The 27,294-nt window shown below is 43.0% G+C and overlaps 1 protein-coding gene across 6 annotated transcripts in view; it reads right to left on the bottom strand.

The window, feature by feature from the left end:
* LOC121580902 (ras GTPase-activating protein nGAP-like) overlaps positions 1-27,294 on the bottom strand; it is a 99,550-nt gene that overhangs the window by 24,341 nt on the left and 47,915 nt on the right. For 2 of the 6 annotated variants that reach the window (XM_041896070.2, XM_041896072.2), the window contains exons 2-5: positions 26,229-26,353; positions 24,012-24,120; positions 7,288-7,394; positions 3,805-3,917 (exon numbers count right to left, since the gene is read on the bottom strand). In XM_041896070.2, coding sequence (XP_041752004.2) covers positions 3,805-3,917; positions 7,288-7,394; positions 24,012-24,120; positions 26,229-26,353 — 454 coding nt within the window. Of the gene's footprint in view, positions 1-2,356; positions 2,518-3,804; positions 3,918-7,287; positions 7,395-9,396; positions 10,148-14,439; positions 14,600-24,011; positions 24,121-26,228; positions 26,354-27,294 lie in introns of those variants that run through there. The other 4 variants (XM_041896071.2, XM_041896074.2, XM_041896073.2 and 1 more) reach the window with 4 other exon arrangements.

The raw sequence follows: 27,294 nt of genomic DNA, 5'->3' as shown, positions 1-27,294 counted from the left end.
GCTTACATAATCGCCACATGTCAGATGACTTCTAAGAATCAGGGATCAAGAAATCTAATTCACTTTAGTGACGAGGACCATTTTGTTCGCTGCCATCCCCAAGGGGATGGACATATGTACAAGCATTATCACTTGGATAGATAGTAATTCCCATGGACTGATCATTGCAATTCGATTCAGATCTGTTGTCACTTTCAGCTGTTGGTAATTAAATTAAATTAAATTATAAATTGTTTAGAAGACAACTAAGTAGTCAGTAGCAGTGGTTAATACTAGATATTAATTGAAAGCAGTTAAAGTAGTTTATTCTGAATTACAGGGCACCCTCGAGTGTGAGTGAGAGTAAGAGATTCCAGACAATCAATGTTGTGTTTACGAGCTATCGAAGACAAAGAGACATTTTAGGAGGAAGTAGTCTGGAGGCATTATTGTAATAAAATAAAGCTGTATACCGTAATAAAAATAGATTTTGTCTGGTAAACTTTCAGAGAAGAGAGGCAAATATTAGTAATTATTTTAGGGCCACTTAGTTAGAAAAATCGAACACTTAAAAGAAGAGACATTCAAGGTCCTTCTGAGAGGCCCTTGAAACATGATGTGTGTGTCATTCTACATATAGTATGGTCATTGTTCACAATGAGGTAACAATGATCCTAAGAGGCCAAAGCCTTAATTGATTATGTTTGTCTTTTGAGGCATATGGAATTAAGGCGTCGTTATCCTGATACCATGCTGAGAAAACAAACTGTCTGTCTGTTGCTATTGGCCGCAATGGCCTGGCGAATAGTCTTCATGAATTATGTGGCCCATATGTCTGGGTTAAAGCATCATGGCCTACATACAACTATAAAACAACATCCTACCTACCTCACCAGCCAAGCATCATCACAATACCACTCTTCATTACTTATCAACTTATCTCCTTACAGGACAGTTCTTGCATAAAGATGACCCATACCTACTATGGTTGCATTCCAAATGGCACTCTATAATTCGCATTCCCATAGGGCTCTGGTCAAAAGTAGTGCACTATGTAGGGAATAGGGTCCTATTTGGAACACACACGATGTCTCAGATTTGCAACATTAGTATTTTTAGTTCCCCATATATAAAGGGATAACATTTTCTCCTCATTATCTTGCTTGTACGGTGTCACAACAAAGTTATCAACCAGGTAGTCTAGACTGATATTTTGAAGAACAGAAGCTTATAAGGGGATCATGCAAAAGCTCACACACAAGGGAGTGGGTGTGCTGATGCCTACCATTTGAACAAGTAATAGGAGTGCCAACGGAGGAGAGAGAAAGCAGACTCCTCTGTCCTCTTCTCTCAGTCTGCAGCCGCCTCACTAGTCACTAGCACACATCCATCCATTGTGCGTGCCTGTGTCTTCAGTCTGCTGCAGAGTGCATCTGTGCCCTCGTAATCTTTTGGCATCCGCCTTCTCAACATGCAACATGCCTCGCCAACTGAATTATGTAAACCCAGATTAAGGGTTTGGGAGGAAACAGATCTGCCCTCTCAATCCAGCAAAGGATTCCAAAGATGCATACAACAATGATACTGATGTGAATCATAACCTGATTATTTATTTAAATCTGTACCTGTGAGTCATAGTTTGCCTTTAAGTCGTAAACACATTGTGGGCGTACAGGTAATTTGTTGTGCTTTGAGCTGTCTCATTACACTGTTTAGAGAAAGATGCATTATGTTGAGAACAATCTGTGTTTTTATCAGCACATAAGTGGATAGCCGACATATTGAAATTCGTCGCAGAGCACTTGTGGTGAAAAAGTCAAAAAATTTATGTCCTCTCAGGGAGTCTAATCTTTTTAAAACGAGCTGCTGCCGTCATCCTCAAAGTCTTTTGAAAACTAATCAGGTTGCCTTTCTGAACGCCAGCCCTCACTATGTCCACTGCATTAGGATGGAAACCTGATACGTCCGCTGGGAGGAAGGAGAGGAACGTACTTAGCTCTGACCACACCACCGCTCCGCAGCTCCTTGAATTAACAAAATGCTATCTGATTATGAACTAGTAGTACTTTGAAGCAGAATCACATAGAATTCAACCTGGTATGATATTGCATGCTGTAATTTCTATAATTTAGCAGGTTCAGATGGGACAAAAACAGTGTAGTATTGTATGAAATAACAAAACATCACATTTTACAGCAGAGGAGACATGTCCCATCTACATCAAATAAAAACGAAAGATAGGATTGTCACCAATCAGATCATTATAAATGTAGCAAACAATGCCCTGGTCATTCAGCCCAGCATTCTGTAACCAGGAGGAGACATGCTGCCCACACAACTAGAATGAGTTCTATTTCTATGATGCTGCCCTCCCTACCTGAAGCGCAGTGACTTAGGTAGGTGGGCATTCCTGGCCCTCCTGAGGAGTGAAGAGGTGGCGCTGGTCGCCATGGCGGCCATGCTGATGCTGTAGTATGGTCCTTACTGGGAGTCACTGACGTTAGTTAACGATTGCAGAAAGAGGCTGCAGCTCATCCTCATGCCGACCATTATCCCCCAGTCCTGCTGGCTCTAATGCCTCTAAAGTCCACTTTCACTACTCCGCTGGCTCACAGGGCAGGCAGACGTCACCCACGTGGGCGTACTGCTGTACACAGTGACAGATGTCATGTCATCCCAGGGAAAGCTGACAGTACTATAAGCATGTAGCCTACCAGTTACCCGCTCAGCCACTAGCATAAAGATAGATACAGTACTTATCTCTATGGCCGCTAGCCTGTGTTCATCACTAACTCTGTAGGCTACAATCTGCACAGTACAGTCAGAGAGTGAGTGAGTGAGTATCTCTGTAATGGTACTGACTCTGCATATTCTGCCTGGCGCATGGAGCTGTATATGAACACGGGGTGACTCGGCCCACGCCAGGCAGCAGAGAGACCAGCATGGGGTGACCCCCCTCCTTAGAGCAGGGAGGAAGCCCGCCAGGCAGGGCCCCGCAGGGTGGAAGGAGGAGGGAGGAGGTGACAGGCACCCCCTCCACCTCCCCTCCCCTCCTCAAACCAATACTGTTCAGCAAACTCACTGGAGCATTGAGAACCCCAAACATATCAACATTAGCTATCCACTGTTCAGACCAACGAAAAGGAGGGTAGCACACTGTAACAAAGGATTACATCTGTCTTTGTCTTGGTCTCACATGTATGGATACAACAATGCCTAATTCTACTATTATATTGACTGCATGTGAGGGAGGGAAGAAAGCAGTCAGGCCTACAGTAATGCCATTATAGCACAGGTTTATAATCCTGGAATTAAAGACACATTTCTCGGAATAGCACTCAGGACTGATAATGGATGGGAACATAATGTAAGATGTGGGTATCTTCTTAAAAGGCTGTATAAATGCTGTATAAACCAGCACCTTGGTAATCAATCCCACGCAACAGACAGGGTATTACAGATGAATGTAGTAATTGCACTTTGTGATGCACACCACAATACAACACACACCACAGGAGAAACTCTCTCCATCCTTACTTCTGACTAGCCACCTCGCCCCCACTCGCCTCTCTACATCTCCATAATCATATATCTATTATCATCATCATGAAAGGACATCCATGGCCCATCAGCAATGAACCACATAAGGAAGACCAAGAGCATATACTTTTATGTGGTGAAAATGAATAACCAAATGAAGATCAGTAGCAGGAGCAGTCCCTCAGGCCTAAAGAGGCAGAATTAAGACAAGCCATGTGAACTGTAGATGCAGTTCCTTTGTATTGAAACATTTGAAATATGGAAGGAGATGAGTGAATAGCCTACCTGTCATTTTCTGAAGGTCTCAGGGAGGGCAGTCTGAAGCTGGTGTTGCGGTCCAGTTTGGTCTGACTCTTCGTCCGCTTTATGGATCCCTTCAGACGTTTGCTGAAAAACCCCTAAAAATGTACAACAGAATAAATTACCTTCAGGAGAACTTCTATACTCATAGACACACATTTGTTACTATGTCTGGCTGTGTGTCTACTGTGGGCACCAGCGGTTGTTGCGGCTAGTCTGTGTTTGTATTTGGAGAGGTGCTGTGGTAATGAGTGGCCAATGTGTCACACAGGTCATACTCTATCAGGTCAATTTCAAACTCATTTTTAACGAATGTTGTGTAATGTGTAGCCTACATAATTGCAAAATGACGTTGTGTACAACACTGTCCTTGTCTTAGACTTTTGTATGCTCATTTTGTGAATTAGTAGCTAGTGTGAGTGACCAGCTGACCACAATGAAGTTGGGGAATGAATTCCATTGTAATGCATTGTCATGCTCTGGTGAAACACGGGAAACTGAACAGAGTGTTGGTGGGTTGTGAAACAACCCCACTCAGACTGAATACTATGACGATGTCAGAAAGAGTAGACACATTGAAACCGATAGGGGACTTGAGTCAGAGCTGAGACAGAGACACCTTTAACCGCAGTATTAGTCATATCTAACACCCAATCACTTCCTTGAGCTTTTTCTGCTCATTTTACAGTAACAGTTGAGATATCAAATAAAATATGATCAGGATATATACAGTACGCAATTGTTGTTCTTTTTTTACTTAATTAAATGGTTGAAAAAATACATTAACAGATAAGCAGTATGTCAGAGGCAGTGGAAACGTGTCACTAATTTTGCCATTGTGTAACTTTGTCACTTTGACAGCAGAAGGAATTAGTCAGTGTCAGATATTGTATGTCTTGGAAAAGAAAATCTATTGTACTCCAACTACTGTATAATGCTTACCCTGTATGTTGATATAGGATATGGTAATGCAACACCGAGTGCATATTGTGACCTCTATGACGTTCAGAGAGTATTGCCAAGTCTGCACAGGGAAGCCATGTTACTTATTAGCAAAGCTGCAATAAACACTATGAAGTGCACTCCACTATATTAGGTGTTGAAACGCTCTGTAAAATGACTCACAATGATATACTGTACATGATTTGATGAGATGAGGCAGAGAGAGGCAGAGAGAGAGAGGCAGAGAGAGAGAGAGCAAGAAAGAGAGAGGCAGAGAGAGAGAGGCAGAGAGAGAGAGAGAGGCAGAGAGAGAGAGAGGCAGAGGCAGAGAGAGAGAAAAAGAGAGAGGCAGAGGCAGAGAGAGAGGCAGAAGAGAGAGAGAGAGAGAGAGAGAGAGAGAGGCAGAGAGGCAGAGAGAGAGTGAGAGGCAGAGAGAGAGGGGCAGAGAGAGAGGGGCAGAGAGAGAGAGAGGGACAGAGAGAGAGAGAGAGAGAGGGGCAGAGAGAGAGAGAGAGAGAGAGGGGCAGAGAGAGAGAGAGAGAGGGGCAGAGAGAGAGAGAGAGGCAGAGAGATAGGCAGAGAGAGTGAGAGGCAGAGAGAGTGAGGGGCAGAGAGAGAGAGGCAGAGAGGCGATAGAGAGAGAGAGAGAGAGGCAGAGAGAGAGAGGGGCAGAGAGAGAGAGAGGGGCAGAGAGAGAGGGAGGGGCAGAGAAAGAGAGAGGGGCAGAGAAAGAGAGAGAGGGGCAGAGAGAGAGAGGCAGAGAGAGAGAGGGGCAGAGAGAGAGAGGGGCAGAGAGAGAGAGAGGGGCAGAGAGAGAGAGAGAGGCAGAAAGGCGATAGAGAGAGAGCGAGAGCGCGAGAAGGAGAAAGAGCAAGAGGAGAAAGAGAGGGAGAGAGCGGTAGCGAGGGATTGTTGTACGTCCACAGAGAGGACGAGCACTGGAAGTCTTTGTCAGCTTTTCGACTTTCTCATTCACCTTGGCAGTGTGGAGGAGGTGTCTCAAACGGCTCATTTTCAGTCAGAGACAACAACAGCACAACCCTCTCCCCTCTGCTCCCCCGGGTGCCTGCATTTATAAAGCCTGTCATGTCAGCACAACCGGACAGCAGCCTTCACTTTGACTTGGTCCACAACCAGCATGAGGTTGGGGGATGTTAGTTTCCATCAAGTAGACAAACGCTAGGCTACTCCATAGTGAGGGCTGGGAGTGCCTGGGCCTGTATTCATAAAGTGTCTCAGAGTAGGAGTGCTGATCTTGGATCAGTGTTGCCTTTTAGATCATAATGAATAAGATGACATGGACCTGATTCCACCCGCACTCCCCACTCTGAGACCCAACCTGAACCTCTCTGACGTTCCAATATCGGTGCGCAGGTAAAATAGCTAGTCTAGAAACTGACAAACAAGGAGACAAACATGAGTCACCTATCTGATGCTACTACCCACTAGACCCTTTGGTGAATCTGAAACTATCAACATGTCATCGTCTATCTGTAACTAAATCTTCTAAACCCGTAACAAGAAGCCCTATAACATGCCAAAGGTACGAGTTTCAGTGATGCATGCCATGGCCCAATTCTTTTGGTTATAAATATCATCAAAAGCATGCGTCTGTGTATTCGCAGTCCTTTGAGGCACACTCCCACGTCGTCTCTGATTAGCAAGCAGAGGTTTTCTAAGATGTACATACCGCATCGTAACATACCGCATCATAACACTCTTACATTTACTTCACAACAATGTTATTGAGATGGTTATAGACTTCTAGTCTACCTCTGAAAATAAGAAGAATGCTGATGTATTCTAAGATAATCTATGGCAAGACACGGCTAGATAAGAGATCCTATAAATAGATCCTATAGGTAATTCTATGAATGAACCCTCCTCAGCCCAACACAATAATGACAAGTACTGCTTCACTTTGAGGAGGAGACCATACTGACATGAATCAGAATGTATAGTATGAGAGACAGGGTGGTATAACAAGGTTAAACTCCCTGGTGTATGACGGCTCCAATCAATGCTGACTGGGCTGCGTCCCAAAGGGCACCCTATTCCCTACATAGTGCACTACTTTTGACCAGGGTCCATAGAAGTAGTGCATTATATTTGGAATAGGGTGCCCTTTGGGACGCAGACCCAGAGTCTCCATTACGATGGGATAGGAAGACCATGTTTATAGCAGAGAGTTTTACACACTGACTGAGCAGCTGAAAGCCCATGGCCATCACTGGAGCTCTGGGGAGTTTTAACAGTGGAGATAAAGCCTAACCAACTGCAGGCTTGGCTCTGCTGTCTGCCAATGTGCTTCAAACTTGAGGAGATATCAAAGGAATAAAGTATGGATTGAAATCTTAATGGTGTGCTAATTGCTTTGAACATAACAATGACGGTACAAAGAGACTTAACATGTCTAATGTTTGTGTTTTTTAGAGGGGTTAGAATAAAGCAAAAGACACGTTTCTGTTGGACATCAGTGTACATTGGATAATAAACACATTTTTGAATCATAACAACAGAACTCACTGGTACTTTGAAGGGGGATGTGTTGGGTACGTCCAGCGATATGTTCTTCTCTGAACTCCCCAGGCCTGAGATACTCCGCCTCCTGGGGGACCTCTCAGCAGACACTTCTGTGGACAACAGAGAGAGAGAGGGGGAGAGAGAGAGAGAGGGAGAGGGGGGGGGCAGGGAGAGAGAGACATTATACATTAATAATTTTTTTAAACAGTTATATTAACAAGTACAGGTCAGAATATGAGATGGGGAGACTGATGAGCTACAGGAGGGAAAGTGAGTGATGGAACAGGGGATCGAACCGCTGCCTCCAGGGGTATATCTGGTCCTGGGGGCAGCAGTACTACCACTAGACCAGTCCCCAGCACGAGAGACATTAGTCAAAACAGATAGCTGCCTTGAAACCTGGACTGGTGGATGTTGAGTTCTATGAACACAGATGCTGCGACATTTGGGAGAAGGGAGCCAGAGTGATGTGTGTACATGTAGAGGACAGATAGAACACCCAGACAGAGACGGGCTGTATCAAGCAAGCAATTACCTCAGGCCACAGGCTGCCAAGAGTCTGTGTTGTTCCCCCAAAAGACAAGCTATGGCATTGAATGAATGCCACTAACTCAAGTAAATGGTTAATAGAACAACAAAAAATCCATCTCAGAATGCTATTCAGAGGGGTTTGTAATTCATTAACAATGAGGTTTCAGCTATAAAGTCACTGATTGTGATTCACTGTAATCCTCGTTGAACAGGCAGGCTGAAAAAAACAACATGACAATATGAATCTGTTTCTCTGTAGAAGCCAGTTATTTTTGGTCCGTTCTGACAAACTATTCTGTCTCTCTCTGTACGGTAAGGTTATGGCTTTCTGTGTCAAGGATGAGGATGGACCCCACCCACATTTATTCTTCCCTCCGGTGGTCTCAGTTTACAGCAGCAGGGCAGGGCCATTGTCATGGGACTCCAGCTGCTAGGCCCCAGTAAGCCTGGGTACTGGAGTGTCAGCTCAGCCAAGCCTCCTGGAGCAGTGCCCAGGCAGGTCAGGTTAGAGGCAGGAGGCAGGAGGCTGGAGCAGTCCCTCAACTGACAAAGACCCTCTAATTTCTCTAGTCCCTGGCTACGTCCCAAATGGCATCCTATTCCCCATGTAGTGCACTACTTTTGAGGGAATAGGGTGCCATATGTGACACAACCTTTACTTCCACAGCCAGTGCAGCTTCTGCTGCAGCTGCATACAAGACAAATGCCTGCCAGTGCCTTACCAATGTTGCACAGAGCAAGAATGCAAGCCACATCTTCCAAATACAGAAGTCTCAAACCATCCGTCACATTGAGATCCCTGGCCAATATCCAGAGAGCGATTGATTGGAAGCTAAGTTTAGCCCCATTTTAGAGCAGATTGACCCTGTGCAACATGAATGCTCTGTGAAAGAACGACCCAGAACCACTTGAAGTAAAATAACAAGTTCTAGCAGACAAGATAATGAACTGAGATAACCTCAAGACTAGAGCAACACGTGTCAGATTCCACGTTTCGATCAGGTTGTCCCTAAAGCTAGCCCTAACTGTAATCTATCCTTTATATTCAACTTAGGCACAAGTGAGACAGTATGCAGCAGTCAGCTTTATTCAAAAGGCTACTTTGCAAAGTGCTATATCAAGTTCACTCTCAGACACTGTCCTCTTGGCACCCCTGGCTGCAGCCTGGTCCGTCTTAAACGCTGCATGCATCATAATTCAGAAAGACTGAGCTCTCTGGCCGGGGGTGGCTTGGAGGGAGAGAGACACCCATCAAACGTCATGCACATCCTTACTGCATTATATCAACTATGGACACTGACAAACAGCACAAAGTAAAGATGATCAAAGAAGTTAGGCAAATATTCTGTTCAGTGTTTGTGAAAGACATGCTAGCAAACACATCATATGGAGCATTACACGTATACAGTACCCTAAATGAAAAGACGCTGTGCAAGCAGCAGTCCATACAGAGAAACTTCCAACATAATGGCTTTTTAACGATGGTGCTCTGCACACATGAGAATTAAGCATAAATAATCAACTTAATTCCAAAACAATAGACCCTAATTAGAGAAAAAAGACAGGAGAGTGAATCAGTACCTCGGTCACAGCTGTTCCCCATCATCTGAGGAGGAGATGGACAGGGTCAGCACCCGATTGGCTAAACACTGACCAGCACTATCAGCCAATGAGGCAAAGTCGTTTCCCTTTAACTGTCCATCTTCTGCAGTACTGCGAAGCCATCCCATTGATAATCACTCTGTCTTCGGAAATATTTAGTTTTGTTCCTGCAGTCTGGAATCCCACCTATTTCTCCCTGAACTGACACTCCATGCTTCTCCTGGTCTCCCCATCTCTCTTGTCCCACTCCGCTATCTATCTCCCTATACTCCTCCCTCTCTTCATCCCTCTCACTCTCTCCTCTCGCCAGCAATTCTTAACCTTCACTTCATTAGTCTCTCTCTCCTTTTTGGCATGCCAGCAGCGGAAGAGATTTTACCGCATTTATTCAATCAATTGCTGTAACTGCACTCCACCGTTCCTCTTAGCAGAATCGAACAGAACTGCAAGTACTTCCCTCTTCAGTCTTTCTCTCTCCTCTCTCTCTCGCTCTCTTTCTCCTTTTCGCTCTTTCTGTACCGAAACATCTGCCGGTGAAGCTACTGCAGCTGAACTGCTGGAACCACAGGACGCACAGGACAAATTTAGAGCCACGCTTTAAGGCTAATTACAAAATAATTTGCTGCCTTACTCGACTGATGTAGGACACAACTCTGGGGGCATCATCATGTATGAGAGAACGGAAGAGGGAGAGAATAGAGAGAGAATAGAGAGAGAGCGAGAGAGAGGAAGCGAGAGAGAGAGAGAAAGACAGAGGGAGAGGGACAGAGAGAGAGGCACAGAGCGCTAGAGCAAGCGATTGGAAACCCATAGGGGGGATGGGTAACGGAAGCTTGCAAGATGCTATTTAGGAGGATTATTTACATTTACATTTTAGTCATTTAGCAGACGTTCTTATCTAGAGTGACTTACAGTTAGTGAGTGCATACATTTTTCATACTGATTATACTGTAGATAAGATGTTAGGGTGTTCCTTTTGTTCCCAAACCAAAAATCGATTAACCCTCAAATATAAGACAATGCTTATCATTAGTCGGAAATGGCAATTTCCAAAATTTGAAGATGTTATTTTTTAAAGTTTATTTAAGCAGGAAAAGACCCTTGAGGTTAGAAACATCTTTTTTGAGGGGGACCTGGCAAGAGGTCAGCAGGAAGTAGTCAGCGTGTACACCTAACACAAGAGCACAATACAATACAATAAAAACAATCACAATGGTCAACAACATTATCCTCTATGAGAGCTTTAATTGAAAAAGCGATATGCTCTCCTCTAGTTTTAAAGTATTTTGCAGCTCGTTCCAAGACAAAGGAGCATTATAGGAGGCTTGCATGTAAACAACATCACCATAATATAGCACAGATAAAAAACAGTCCCTTGGACAAGGACTTTCCTTACTGACAGAGAAACACGATTTATTCCTGAAAAAAATGTCAACGTGCTGTTTGAAACTCAGCTTTTTATCTATCCAAATACAAAGATACTTATAAGAGGCCCTTTCAATTTGTTGACCATTTACAGTTAACATTTGCAAGTGACTCCATGTGTCTGCTTTAATGTTTGCCGCAAGCTACAGTGAATCACCACTGTCTGAAAATATAATCAGAAAATTAGAAATGTCCACTATTTAACTGCAAGAGCCAGACTTCTCCTTATGCACAGCAAAAAGATGAAAGACTGAGTTAATGTCCATTTATAAAGCTACTATGCAGCATTCCACACAGATACAACTCCAGACCCTTGCTAAAAAGCTGTTATTTGAACAATCCCTCATTAGTCCAATAACTCAGTGGTAAGAAATCTGCAGTGGTTGGGAGAGTCAACTATGAAAAACAACAACGAACACAACACAGATTTGTGGATCAGCAATCCCCGGTAACAGTGTTTGAACAGTGCAGCAGTGCCTTGTCCTCTACGTTAGAGCTTTAGTACATATTCAGCTGCATAATTCAGCTAGTGAAATCCTAAATTGTTGACTATGTGCATTGTGCAGCATGTGACCCAAGTTACCCAACACTGAAAGTTACTTAAACTGCAGAATTTTCCTCAGGGAATATCATTTCCATAGTCCTTATCATGCAGTAGCAGCAATGGTGTGGGCGTTGCGAGTTAAGTAAAAACCTGGGGCTGGGCTAAATTCAATAATAGCCCAAAGTGCTGCGAAATATGAATGATTGATGATCACCATCCATACTTCAGATATCGCAAGCACAATGAAGTGGTGAGTGGCCAAAGAAGAATTATGTTTTCAAGATATTTGAATCTTTATCCTTCAATCAAATGTATTTTGATCTATTGAAACCATATTATGTTCAATAGCATGTAGGCCTATGCTACATTGTGATTTCTTACCCCATCACGTTTGGAGATAATGGAGCACCTTGACGTAAAAACAGCATACAACTAGCCTACCATACCAGCTACATGCTAACAAGGACAATCTACGATCACTTTTGCCTTTTAGGTTATAGGCTAATGAATGGACAGGGGGGGACCTGATCCTAGATCTGCACTCCTACTCTGAGATGCTTTATGAATACAGGCCCAGATGATTAGGCTAGCGGCTACCTGGTATAAACAGTGTTCTGATAGAAATCTCCCAGTAAGCATCACTTCTAATTACAGTGGGGGCCTAATTTCCCCGCGTGGCAGGCTATGCATTTTAACCCCGCACTTATCTTTTAACAAGATATTGATTTCAGGAAGGCCTGCACCGAATCAATTGTTTAACTGGATTTTCAGGAACGGACGCAGCAGGGGGCAAGGCGTTTCAAATGGCACCCTATTCCCTATATAGTGCATTCATTTGGATGGGCCCTAGTCAAACGTAGTACACTATATAGGGAATAGAGCGCTATTTGGAATGGGACCATGTTGTCTGCAGGCCGCACGGTTCCCCACCAGACTGTCTGACGACTGCCTGCCTCACAGTCAGCTCCTGTAGACAGCCCTGAGTAGTGACCTTGACATACTGTGCTAGATAAAGGCTGCTGTGGCAAGACTGACAGCCAGTCAGCGAGGAAGGAATTGATACATCATTTGATAGAATGCCATTGTAACAATTTATTGTTAATTCATGATATTGTTTGGATAATGCTGAAAGAAAAACCTGAAATAACAGCACTGTCTACTGTAGAATGTTTTGGGTGATGAAAAATAAATGTAAAACATATCAGAGATTTAAATCAGGTGGAGTTGATGACAAAGTACCTAGCTATGTGCTATAGTACCCAAGTATAGTGTCTGTAGACAGGCAGCTATAGGGTTCATTTAGAAAGGATTACAGGGGCACATCCATATAAATTAATTTCTTACATAATCCTTACAGCGCAAACTAAGCACTGATCGTCAAAACATGTCGCAACAGGGAAAAAGCAAAACAATACGAACACCTGTTACACAAGTGACATGGTGGTGTAGGAATGAGCGTCTCTCACTGGTAAGATGTCACATGGCAATAGTGTGAAGAACGTGTGGAATGTGAAACACACCATCTGTTCATTCCCTGTCCAATCATAAACCAGAACAAACACACCTGCACCCTCAGGTCAGCACAGGGGCACATGGCGAAACAATGTTTGCCTTATGACAAGCAAAACCTAGATGTACAAATACAGTGTGAAGGGCTTTATACAAATACACTGAAATCTTTCATTAAGGTAAAGATAGGAGATGTGCCACTGTCTTTGTGCCACATAATAACCATTTTTTTCTTCAAACACTATATCTAGAATGATACAGGAATTACAAGATTGGGAAGTTCCAGAAAATATTATTTCAACCCAAAAACAAGTCCTGACATGTATCCATCTTATGAAGCCATCCTCATCAGAGACCATTGACACAGCCACTTGTTATGAATGGGTGCATCCAATGGGATGTATCCATTGTCCAACTGTAAACATTCTGTATCACAACAACTATTCAAGGAATCCCCATCAACCCATGGAGCCAGTTTTATGTCCAAGTAACACAGCAATGGTCTTGGTTTTATCTGTAATCATTGTTACATAATGGTTTCCATGCCCTGCCTATTTTCACATGAATGCTTTGTGGCCCCTACTGACACTTCTCTGTATTGACATTTTCTTCGATTTATTTTTGCCTGCATTCATTATGAATGTGAAAATATGTCCTTGTGGAAATGGTCACTCTGGTAACAAAATGCAGTAAACATCGGCTGTGAGCAGAGTAATTGACAGAAATGTCATTACAGAGAATTGTTTTCCCCCATGGAGAGAACGTAAGTAAAAGAGTTGACAGAGTTGACAGATTCTACGGGTTGTATACTTGCTATTTGGCAAATATAATTCATAATGATTATAAACAAACTTTTGATTATGGACAAGTGAAGTGAAATAATGAGATTGTCAACAACAACAAAAGCTGCAAAACGCAGCATCATATGATGCAAAATGCATCATACGGATCAGATTTCTGCATTTCGACAGTTACATATCTTGAAAACTTGATTGCTGACATGCAAAACATTTTGGGACTATATCAACAATGGACTAATGAAACAAATACCAAAAGATAGTTTTTGGGTGGAGTTTTCCTTTAATTGTTACCCAGAAATGATTTGATATGGATATAAATATGGCTGCATTTGGACCTTTAAGGTTGCCAGATAACAAACAATAACCTAGGTGTAGGATAATAGATCAATTAAATCATTTGACAGATTACATGACCAGAATATCACGTGTCTGTCAACATGCTACAAAGTAACAACAATGTTTCTACATTGTAGCCACATGATGTTATATTGTATCTTACAAGGTATTGATACCAACAGCGGCGTAGCCTAAACGTTTCTGACCAAACACTAGACAAATTGATTGAACATCCAAAACAAATTAATGTAGGTGTTGTTTTGAGTGGCCAAAAGTAACTGGTTGCGCATGGAAAAGTTCTCGACAGGGTCCTCCTGAGTAGTGGTGCGAGAGTTCTCACACGAATGCTCTTTATGTATTCTACAATTGTTTGGTAAGTAAAAAAATATTAAAACAACTTGAACTTACCCCATATGAATTCCATAGTTTACAATCCAGAAAACACATTCTGCAGAAAATCTACCAGGCAATTTCACAAGATCCTGGTGCTCGCTTAGGCTACCATCTCATCCTTGGCTGTTCTTTCGCCTCCCTTCAAGACATGCAGGAATGCAGAAAAGCCTGAGCCCAAGCCAGTCAACCCCACACAGCCTTTCTCTTCTCTATAAGTCTTTTGAAATTAGCACAACAATAGCAGCCCTTCCATCTGCGAGCTCACATACCGTTCTCAAGACGTGTGGAACTTCCCTGCCAGAGCAAAGCCTCTGCCCCCTCCATCGCCCAAGCAAAAAGGGTGTGTGCGGCATATGATCAGGAGATTATTTATGGTAGATTGTACAAAATTCGAAAACTTTTTCAGTCAGGAGAGTTGATGGGATCACATCCCAAGTTCTTTGCAGATTTGAATGGATATAAACTTGTCAACAACTGTCAACAACTTACTCCGCAGAAATGTCAAGTCAAAATGCCTCCATTCGAGCGTGAAAAGCTGTCCTATTCTGTAAACTTTCACACACATATCATAGCCTTAAAAAGCTTAAGACACAACGGTAGGATTGTCAAACGTTTGCCTGCCGACAGTACTTAGGCAACCCTGAACAGTGTTGGCAGTCAATCTCTTTTGTCTTCACACAGCAAAGACCTTGAAGTCGTCAGCCACTCAGCCTTGTTAAAATACTCCAAACCAGAAGGTGCCAGTAGCGTTGTTTGGCAATGCATGTATGTGTGTGTTGTTAATTCCAATGTTAGCTAGCTAGCTGTGCTAATGTTGCTATTTTGTAGAAAGTAATTGTTGTTCTAGCCAGATGCCCACAGCTAGATAACTACCTAGCAAGATAACAAGGATTTTTATTTGTTTATTCACTCACTTTACATAATCCCATACTGCCAGTGCCAGCCCTTAGCCAAATGTTTAGCTACCTAGCTAATGTTAGCATATTGTTAGCTAGCACAACATACTGTAGCTACAGTTGAAGTCAGAAGTTTACATACACTTAGGTTGGAGTCAATAAAACTTGTTTTTCAACCACTCCACACATTTCTTGTTAACAAACTACAGTTTTGGCAAGTCGGTTAGGACATCTACTTTGTGCATGATACAAGTAATTTTTCCAACAATTGTTTACAGACAGATTATTTAACTTATAATTCACCGTATCACAATTCCAGTGGGTCAGAAGTTTACATACACTAAATTGACTGTGCCTTTAAACAGCTTGGAAAATTCCAGAAAATGATGTCATGGCTTTAGAAGCTTCTGATAGGCTAATTGACATCATTTGAGTAAATTGGAGGTGTACCTGTGGATGTATTTCAAGGCCTACCTTCAAACTCAGCGACTCTTTGCTTGACATCATGGGAAAATCAAAGGAAATCAGCCAAGACCTCAGAAAAAAAATTGTAGACCTCCACAAGTCTGGTTCATCCTTGGGAGCAATTTCCAAACGCCTGAAGGTACCACGTTCATCTGTACAAACAATAGTACGCAAGTATAAACACCATGGGACCACACAGCCGTCATACCGCTCAGGAAGGAGATGCGTTCTGTCTCCTAGAGTTGAACGGACTTTGGTGCGAAAAGTGCAAATCAATCCCAAAACAACAGCAAAGGACCTTGTGAAGATGCTGGAGGAAACAGGTACAAATATATCTATATCCACAGTAAAACGAGTCCTATATCGACATAACCTGAAAGGCCGCTCAGCAAGGAAGAAGCCACTGCTCCAAAACCGCCATAAAAAGCCAGACTACGGTTTGCAACTGCACATGGGGACAAAGATCGTACTTTTTGGAGAAATGTCCTCTGGTCTGATGAAACAAAAATAGAACTGTTTGGCCATAATTGACCATCGTTATGTTTGGAGGAAAAGGGGAAGGCTTGCAAGCCGAAGAACACCATCCCAACCGTGAAGCACGGGGGTGGCAGCATCATGCTGTGGGGGTGCTTTGCTGCAGGAGGGACTGGTGCACTTCACAAAACGGATGGCATCATGAGGAAGGAAAATGATGTGGATATATTGAAGCAACATCTCAAGACATCAGTCAGGAAGTTAAAGCTTGGTCGCAAATGGGTCTTCCAAATGGACAATGACCCCAAGCATACTTCCAAATTTGTGGCAAAATGGCTTAAGGACAACAAAGTCAAGGTATTGGAGTGGCCATCACAAAAAAAAATTGTGGGCAGAACTGAAAAAGCGTGTGCGAGCAAGGAGGCCTACAATCCTGACTCAGTTACACCAGCTCTGTCAGGAGGAATGGGCCAAAATTCACCCAACTTATTGTGGAAGCTTGTGGAAGGCTACCCGAAACATTTGACCCAAGTTAAACAATTTAAAGGCAATGCTACCAAATACTAATTGAGTGTACAGTGGGGAGAACAAGTATTTGATACACTGCCGATTTTGCAGGTTTTCCTACTTACAAAGCATGTAGAGGTCTGTAATTTTTATCATAGGTACACTTCAACTGTGAGAGACGGAATCTAAAACAAACATCCAGAAAATCACATTGTATGATTTTTAAGTAATTAATGTGCATATTATTGCATGACATAAGTATTTGATACATCAGCAAAGCAGAACTTAATATTTGGTACAGAAACCTTTGTTTGCAATTACAGAGATTATACGTTTCCTGTAGGTCTTGACCAGGTTTGCACACACTGCAGCAGGGATTTTGGCCCACTCCTCGATACAGACCTTCTCCAGATCCTTCAGGTTTCGGGGCTGTCGCTGGGCAATACGGACTTTCAGCTCCCTCCAAAGATTTTCTATTGGGTTCAGGTCTGGAGACTGGCTAGGCCACTCCAGGACCTTGAGATGCTTCTTACAGAGCCACTCCTTAGTTGCCCTGGCTGTGTGTTTCGGGTCGTTGTCATGCTGGAAGAATCCAGCCACGACTCATCTTCAATGCTCTTACTGAGGGAAGGAGGTTGTTGGCCAAGATCTCGCGATACATGGCCCCATTCATCCTCCCCTCAATACGGTGCAGTCGTCCTGTCCCCTTTGCAGAAAAGCATCCCCAAAGAATGATGTTTCCACCTCCATGCTTCACGGTTGGAATGGTGTTCTTGGGGTTGTACTCATCCTTCTTCTTCCTCCAAACATGGCGAGTGGAGTTTAGACCAAAAAGCTATATTTTTGTCTCATCAGACCACATGACCTTCTCCCATTCCTCCTCTGGATCATCCAGATGGTCATTGGCAAACTTCAGACGGGCCTGGACATGCGCTGGCTTGAGCAGGGGGACCTTGCGTGCGCTGCAGGATTTTAATCCATGACGGCGTAGTGTGTTACTAATGGTTTTCTTTGAGACTGTGGTCCCAACTCTCTTCAGGTCATTGACCAGGTCCTGCCGTGTAGTTCTGGGCTGATCTCTCACCTTCCTCATGATTATTGATGCCCCACGAGGTGAGATCTTGCATGGAGCCCCAGACCGAGGGTGATTGACTGTCATCTTGAACTTCTTCCATTTTCTAATAATTGCGCCAACAGTTGTTGCCTTCTCACCAAGCTGCTTGCCTATTGTCCTGTAGCCCATCCCAGCCTTGTGCAGGTCTACAATGTTATCCCTGATGTCCTTACACAGCTCTCTGGTCTTGGCCATTGTGGAGAGGTTGGAGTCTGTTTGATTGAGTGTGTGGACAGGTGTCTTTTATACAGGTAACGAGTTCAAACAGGTGCAGTTAATACAGGTAATGAGTGGAGAACAGGAGGGCTTCTTAAAGAAAAACTAACAGGTCTGTGAGAGCCGGAATTCTTACTGGTTGGTAGGTGATCAAATACTTATGTCATGCAATAAAATGCAAATTAATTACTTAAAAATCATACAATGTAATTTGCTGGATTTTTGTTTTAGATTCCGTCTCTCACAGTTGAAGTGTACCTATGATAAAAATTACAGACCTCTACATGCTTTGTAAGTAGGAAAACCTGCAAAATCGGCAGTGTATCAAATACTTGTTCTCCCCACTGTATGTAAACTTCTGACCCACTGGGAATGTGATGAAAGAAATAAAAGCTGAAATAAATCATTCTCTCTACTATTATTCTGACATTTCACATTCTTAAAATAAAGTGGTGATCCTAACTGACCTAAAACAGGGAATTTTACTAGGATTAAATGTCAGGAATTGTGAAAAACTGAGTTTAAATGTATTTGGCTAAGGTGTATGTAAACTTCAGACTTCAACTGTATATAGCTAGCTAGCTAGCTAACTCGGCAGCTAACACAGGCAGCTGTTTCATGGAAACCAGCTAATTTATTGTGATTTAATTATAATGCCAATACTAGCTACAGTGGTTAGCTAGCTTGGAGGAAGTATTTAGTGTTGTGTGCATTGCGTCTGTGCACTTACCTAGCTACCATACCATAGCCTACATTGAATATGAAGTGTGACTGTCTCATCCGTGGATGTACGGAGAAAATGCTCTCTTTTTTCCTTTTTGTTGTCACTCCCCCACGTGGGGGTTCATGCTCTCTGATTTGCTCAAAGTCAAGTTGTTGGCCACTGCTGACCATTGCGATTCTACAAGTAGAAACGGTAGGTTCTTCAGTACCGGGTCGGGACACGCAGCAGGTACCGCTTTTGTTTTAGCAAGAGAAAGAACGGCCTCCCACTGTGATTAAGAACCTATCGGCAGTCTATCGGCAGTGAGATTCTCAGTGTTTAATGCTTTACATAACAGTCATCTCAGTGACGCAACAACCTCAGGTTTCAGCTGACCTAACAATTTTACAGGTGGAGTACCAAAAAAAACAGAAAAACATGTGGAAATGCTTTAATTCAAATACTCTTATATACACAAACAACAAAAAGGTGCAGTGTTTCATAACCTGTAAATTATTTGGTGTTAAGGCAGGGAAGTACCAGAAATGTTAATTACTTTTCTCTAATAATGCAATTCAGTGTCATGTGTCACAAAGCCTAGTCATCAAAACACTGCCAATGGTGGAGGAATAGAATAACATGGTGGAAAGGTATTTCACAGGTGTGAATGTATGCGACCTCTATAATGTCCCTTGTAAAATACAGTGGGGAAAAAAAGTATTTAGTCAGCCACCAATTGTGCAAGTTCTCCCACTTAAAAAGATGAGAGAGGCCTGCAATTTTCATCATAGGTACACGTCAACTATGACAGACAAAATGAGATTTTTTTTCCAGAAAATCACATTGTAGGATTTTTAATGAATTTATTTGCAAATTATGGTGGAAAATAAGTATTTGGTCAATAACAAAAGTTTCTCAATACTTTGTTATATACCCTTTGTTGGCAATGACACAGGTCAAACGTTTTCTGTAAGTCTTCACAAGGTTTTCACACACTGTTGCTGGTATTTTGGCCCATTCCTCCATGCAGATCTCCTCTAGAGCAGTGATGTTTTGGGGCTGTCGCTGGGCAACACGGACTTTCAACTCCCTCCAAATATTTTCTATGGGGTTGAGATCTGGAGACTGGCTAGGCCACTCCAGGACCTTGAAATGCTTCTTACAAAGCCACTCCTTCGTTGCCCGGGCGGTGTGTTTGGGAACATTGTCATGCTGAAAGACCCAGCCACGTTTCATCTTCAATGCCCTTGCTGATGGAAGGAGGTTTTCACTCAAAATCTCACGATACATGGCCCCATTCATTCTTTCCTTTACACGGATCAGTCGTCCCGGTCCCTTTGCAGAAAAACAGCCCCAAAGCATGATGTTTCCACCCCCATGCTTCACAGTAGGTATGGTGTTCTTTGGATGCAACTCAGCATTCTTTGTCCTTCAAACACGACGAGTTGAGTTTTTACCAAAAAGTTATATTTAGGTTTCATCTGACCATATGACATTCTCCCAATCCTCTTCTGGATCATCCAAATGCACTCTAGCAAACTTCAGACGGGCCTGGACATGTACTGGTTTAAGCAGGGGGACACGTCTGGCACTGCAGGATTTGAGTCCCTGGCGGCGTAGTGTGTTACTGTTGGTAGGCTTTGTTACTTTGGTCCCAGCTCTCTGCAGGTCATTTACTAGGTCCCCCCGTGTGGTTCTGGGATTTTTGCTCACCGTTCTTGTGATCATTTTGACCCCACGGGGTGAGATCTTGCGTGGAGCCCCAGATCGAGGGAGATTATCAGTGGTCTTGTATGTCTTCCATTTCCTAATAATTGCTCCCACAGTTGATTTCTTCAAACCAAGCTGCTTACCTATTGCAGATTCAGTCTTCCCAGCCTGGTGCAGGTCTACAATTGTGTTTCTGGTGTCCTTTGACAGATCTTTGGTCTTGGCCATAGTGGAGTTTGGAGTGTGACTGTTTGAGGTTGTGGACAGGTGTCTTTTATACTGATAACAAGTTCAAACAGGTGCCATTAATACAGGTAACGAGTGGAGGACAGAGGAGCCTCTTAAAGAAGAAGTTACAGGTCTGTGAGAGCCAGAAATCTTGCTTGTTTGTAGGTGACCAAATACTTATTTTCCACCGGCAGTGTATCAGAAATGTTCCATACTTCCTTCTCTCCAATTTTGTACACAAATTTGCTTATATCCCTTTTAGTTAGCATTTCTCCTCTGCCAAGATAATCCATCGACCTGACAGGTGTGGCATATCAAGAAGCTGATTAAACAGCATTATCATTACAGAGGTGCACCTTGTGCTGGGGACAATAAAAGGCCACTCTCAAATGTGCCATTTTATCACAAAACACAATGCCACAGATCTCTAAAGTTTTTAGGGAACGTACAACTGGCATGCTGAATGCAGGAATGTCCACCAGAGCTGTTGCCAGATAATGTAATGTTCATTTCTCTACCATAAGCCGTCTCCAACGTCGTTTTAGAGAATTTGGCAGTACATCCAACCGGCCTCACAACCGCAGACCACGTGTATGGTGTTGTGTGGGCAAGCGGTTTGCTGATGTCAACATTGTGAACAGAGTGCCCCGTGGTGGTGTCGTTATGGTATGGGCAGGCATAAGCTACAGACAACGAACAAAATTGAATTTTATCAATGCCAATTTGAATGCACAGAGATACAGTGACAAGATCCTGAGGCCCATTGTCATGCATTCATCTGCCACAATCACCTCCAGTTTGCTGCATGAGGCAAACTGGTTTTCTGAGCCACACTCCTACTTTTTTAAACGTATCTGTGACCAACAGATGCATATCTGTATTCCCAGTCATGTGAAATCCATAGATTAGGGCCTAATGAATTTATTTCAATTGACTGATTTCCTTATAAGAACTGTAACTCCGTAAAATCTTAGAAATTGTTGCATTTATATTTTTGTTCACTATATATACAGTGCATTTGGAAAGTAAGCAGGTTTTCATCAAGGATCTCTCTGTACTTTGTTCTGTTAATCTTCCCTCAATCCTGACTAGTTTCCCAGTCCCTGGCGCTGAAAATCATCCCCACAGCATGATGCTGCCACCACCATTCTTCACCGTGATGGTGGTGAAGCGTGATTCATCACTATAGAGAATGCGTTTCCACTGCTCCAGAGTCCAATGGCGATCTTAGGCTTGTGTGCGGCTGCTCGGCCATGGAAACCCATTTCATGAAGCTCCCGACGAACAGTTGTTGTGCGGACGTTGTTTCCAGAGGGTGTTGCAACTGAGGACAGACGATTTTTACACGCTACGTGCTTCAGCACTCGGCAGTCCCGTTCTGTGAGCTTGTGTGGCCTACCACTTCGCGGCTGAGCCGTTGTTGCTCCTAGACATTTCCACTTCACAATAACAGCACATACAGTTGACCGGGGCAGCTCTAGCAGGGTAGAAAATTGACGAACTGACTTGTTGGAAAGGTGGCATCCTATGACAGTGCCACGTTGAAAGTCACTGAGCTCTTCAGTAAGGCCATTCTACAGCCAACGTTTGTCTATGGAGATTGCATGGCTGTGTGCTCGATTTTATACACCTGTCAGCTAATAGCTGAATCCACTCATTTGAAGGGGTGTCCACATAGTTTTATACTTTCCATTAATCTCAGAAAGTTTCCTCCTCTCTTTTTTTGTTTGCTCTACATGTCAATCAAAATGATCGTTGAATGACCATAGAATCCCAGTATTGGCCTGAAACCTAGCATTGGAGGCACTTTTGTCAAAGAAGAGTATAGATTAACATATAAATAACCCCCTCTCCCCCATTTGAGGGCAGGACAGAGAACATTAAGAGGGTCATGAGAATGAATAACTCCCACAGTTACAGGGTCTGTGTCTCAAATGGCACCCTATGCCCTTATATACTGCATACTTTTGACCAGGGTTCTGGTCAAAAGTAGTGCAGTATATAGGGGATAGTGTGCCATTTGGGAGGCAGACCATGTCCGTCCTCATTCCTCTACACATCAGCTGCTGTCACAATACAACCAGCCCAAAGACCCCTTCCCTATTACCACTGACCCCCCAGCCCAGCCCAACCCAGCCCAGCACCCCTCCAGCCAGCAGCTGCACCCCCGCAGATTCCCTCAGTGAATGCCTTGGCTGGGAAAAGCCCAAGTCAAGGCACTGGGGTCAGCCATGCTACTCAGACCATGTGAGATGGATGGATAGAGGTTAGACACAGGGTGCTTTGTCTCCGTCTATACGTTCTCTAAGACACCTACACCACAGAACATCTCCCGGCCTACGGACGCCAGTAGTAGAACATCACCACTAACCGGCCAAAATGAAATGAAACCCTCACGAAAACAGATACAAGACATTTAACATAGTTATCACTCCATCCTGTTATTATTACAAGGTTACCCTCTGCTAATAACTTGTCATTTTGTTCCCTTTGGGAGCTTACAGCTGTTTTTCACGGACCAAGCAGGAAGAGGTCAGTAGCAGTCCACAGACTCATCATAAGAGAATTAAGTTATTTCAGTTGATAATAATGCTCCCTGCTACAGCTGTGTCATATTTTCAAAAAAGCTCTGCCGTGGTTATGTAACGGATGCTGCTAGCAGTTTTTTATCCACCCCACCGGTGCCTGTGCCATTGTTCTTCATACTTGCAGACTACTCCTTTGTCGCAGAGTATGTTTTACGAACTCAAGGAGGGATACGTAGATGGAGAACAATCACCACCATATCACCCATATCAGGAATTTCAAAGTTTCTCTATGGTCCTGAGCCATTGGAGATAAGATTTAAAAAAAGTCGTAGACTCGTTTAATTCTTGTTGCACCAGTTAGTAATGTTCAGATGAGTCTGTATGCATTAAAAAACCTATAAGAAGTCCTCAAACATAAGTGAATACCGCTCACTGCATACAAATCATCTAACATGTATTTATTTATATCAAGGCGGAAGGCTTCCATCTATAATGAACTTACTGTGTGCAGTATATCCTCTCATTAATGCTAACTGAAAATTAATCCAGTGGAAAAATATCTGCATCCCAAATGACACTGACTATTTAGTGAACTACTTCTGACCAGTGCCCAGTAGTGCACTAAATAGGGAATATGGTGCCATGTGGGAGACATCCAAAGTCTCCCTCTCCCATTAGTCAGTGCATTGTATAACAGATTGGTAACTGCAAGGCTCCTCTCCTTTCTAGTCTGTGGTGTGTCTTACCTAGCATAGAGGCGCCCTCTGCCTGGAACTCAGGGAACTGTCCCTCTGAAGGAACACTGACTGTCCTACGCAGGCTCCTGCCCTTCGACGACTCTGTAGGACCTGGCATCTGAGAATCACACAGAGGGGGAGACAGGAGGCACTGTTAGTACGGTCCGTGCTATCCGGGATCCTTGGGACATCCCTACCCCATTGAAGTTTACATTTAAAATAGCTAAGGTAAGGGTTATGGTTAGCGTAAGGGTAGAGACATCCCAAACATTCAAAATAGCACAGACGCTGTTAGTAGGGCATCATCAACAAATAATGTTTTTCTATTGCATGTACACTACTAGTCAAAAGTTTTAGAACACCTACTCATTCAAGCGTTTTTCTTTATTTTTTACTATTTTCTACATTGTAGAATAATAGTGAAGACATCAAAACTATGAAATAACACATATGGAATCATGTAGTAACCAAAAAAGTGTTAAACAAATAGCCACCCTTTGCCTTGATGACAGCTTTGCATACTCTTGGCATGCTCTCAACCAGCTTCACCTGGAATGCTTTTCCAACAGTCTTGAAGGAGTTCCCACATATGCTGAGCACTTGTTGGCTGCTTTTTCTTCACTCTGCGGTCCGACTCATCCCAAACCATCTCAATTTGGTTGAGGTCGGGGGATTGTGGAGGCCAGGTCATCTGATGCAGCACTCCATCACTCTCCTTCTTGGTCAAATAGCCCTTACACAGCCTGGGTCATTGTCCTGTTGAAAAACAAATTATACTCCCACTAAGCCCAAACCAGATGGGATGGTGTATTGCTGCAGAATGCTGTGGTAGCCATGCTGGTTAAGTGTGCCTTGAATTCTAAATAAATCACAGACAGTGTCACCAGCAAAGCACCCCCACACCATAACACCTCCTCCTCCATGCTTTACGGTGGGAAATACACATGCGGAGATCATCCGTTCACCCACACTGCGTCTCACAAAGACACGGCAGTTGGAACCAAAAATCTCCAATTTGGACTCCAGACCAAAGGACAAATTTCCATCGGTCTAATGTCCATTGCTCGTATTTCTTGGCCCAAGCAAGTCTCTTCTTCTTATTGGTGTCCTTTAGTAGTGGTTTCTTTGCAGCAATTCGACCATGAAGGCCTGATTCACACAGTCTCCTCTGAACAGTTGATGTTGAGATGTGTATGTTACTTGAACTCTGTGAAGCATTAATTTGGGCTACAATACCTGAGGCTGGTAACTAATGAACTTATCCTCTGCATCAGAGGTAACTCTGGGTCCTCCATTCCTGTGGCAGTCCTCATGAGAGCCAGTTTCATCATAGCGGTTGATGGTTTTTGCGACTGCACTTAAAGAAACGTTAAATGTTCCGTATTGACTGAGCTTCATGTCTTAAAGTAATGATGGACTGTCGTTTCTCTTTGCTTATTTGAGCTGTTCTTACCATAATGGAGAAATAGGGCTATCTTCTGTATACCTTGTCACAACACAACTGATTGGCTCAAACGCATTAAGAAGGAAATAAATTCCACAAATGAACTTTTAAGAAGGCACACCTGTTAATTGAAATGCATTTCAGGTGACTACCTCATGAAGCTGGTTGAGAGAATGCTGGTCCTCTGTAGCTCAGCTGGTAGAGCGCGGCGCTTGTAACGCCAAGGTAGTGGGTTCGATCCCCGGGACCACCCATACACAAAAAAAAATAATTATGCACGCATGACTGTAAGTCGCTTTGGATAAAAGCGTCTGCTAAATGGCATATTACTATTACTATTAAGAATGTGCAAAGCTGTCATCAAAGCAAAGGGTGGCTATTTGAAGAATCTCAAATATTAAATATATTTTGATTTGTTTAACACTTTTTTGGTTACTACATGATTACATATGTGTTATTTCATAGTTTTGATGTCTTCACTATTATTCTACAATGTAGAAAATAGTAAAAAAACAAAACAAACTTGAATGAGTAGGTGTTCTAAAACTTTTGACCGGTAGTGTATACTGAAACAGTAATAGTTTCCCAGTAGCTTAGGATAATTATCAGCCTGGTAAATATAGGATATTTAAGTCTGATCTTTAATTTAAAAAAATTCTGCACACTCAGAAGCCGGGATTGATTTTTAGAGATGCAAGGTGGAGCACCCTACAATCCACACCTTGCTTTGTCCCTCAAAGTGTGTGCGTGCGTAGGTGTAGTGGTAGGAGGAACTTCCTCACCTCTTCCTTGTTGAGCAGGATGAGCTGGCTATCAGTCAGGATGCAGTACTTCCTCTCCCACATACTGGTCTCGGAGTATGGCGACTGGCCGCAGGAAAAGCGGTGTGTGGGTGGTCCCTTCACATCTGCACAGAGGGGACAAGAGAGACACCTCAGAGGGACGAAGCAGGACAGAAGATCCCACGGTAAATGAGGAAAATGTGTTAAACAAGGAACGGGTTATAATGAACATTTCTCTTAACTCTTGAAACTTTATACACCACCTTTTGTATGCAATGATAGGAAGCCATAGTGAAGTGAACTGCTTTTTGCTAATGCCTCATTATGACTTTGATTAAAGTCAGCTAACCAAAAATAGATCATCACGAGACACAGCTGTATTGTTGATCCCACTGACAGAGAGGAATCAGCTTTAGGTAGGAAATTGAATTAACATCAACTCTGTTGAGCCCAGATAAAATAAGGTGAAGTCAACACAGCTCGTCTGTAGAGGGCAGAGTTGTCCTCTGCTAAGCACCAAACAATGGATTTCACTCTACTGCATGTTATTGAAAATACCTTCAATTACATCAGATATAGATTGTAAATATTGAATTAGAATAAAAGAGGGAGAAAATATTATCTACTGACATGCAAAACTGTGGAAGGTGAATCCCTTACCTTGTCATAAAACACAGCCTACTGTAACTAATCACATTAAAAAACATTGTTTAGTTTTTTAAACAATAACCACCAGTGACGTATGTGGCATTTAATTTCCTTGCCCAATAAATAACCATCATACTTGAAACCAAGCTTGATAGCCTACCTAATCTAGCAAAATAATTATATAAAAGTATGTGACATTACAAAGTACGCACTGCCTTGTGTCCATTAAACTGCCTCACTGCTCCTCCAGGATGTCTGGTGCAGGATGTGACCTTTTCCCTACTGGTGAGATGGTTCCGTCCCAAATGGTACACTATTCCCTATATAGTGCACTACTTTTGACCGGGGCCCATAGTGCTCTATATAGGGAATAGGGTGGCATTTGGGACGCAGACAATATTTTAGGATGTAACGGACA

This window comes from Coregonus clupeaformis, chromosome 14 (assembly GCF_020615455.1).
Source record: "Coregonus clupeaformis isolate EN_2021a chromosome 14, ASM2061545v1, whole genome shotgun sequence".
NCBI lineage: Eukaryota > Metazoa > Chordata > Actinopteri > Salmoniformes > Salmonidae > Coregonus > Coregonus clupeaformis.
The sequence above is the reverse complement of the archived record's forward strand: the minus strand, read 5'-3'. Positions and strand labels throughout refer to the sequence as shown.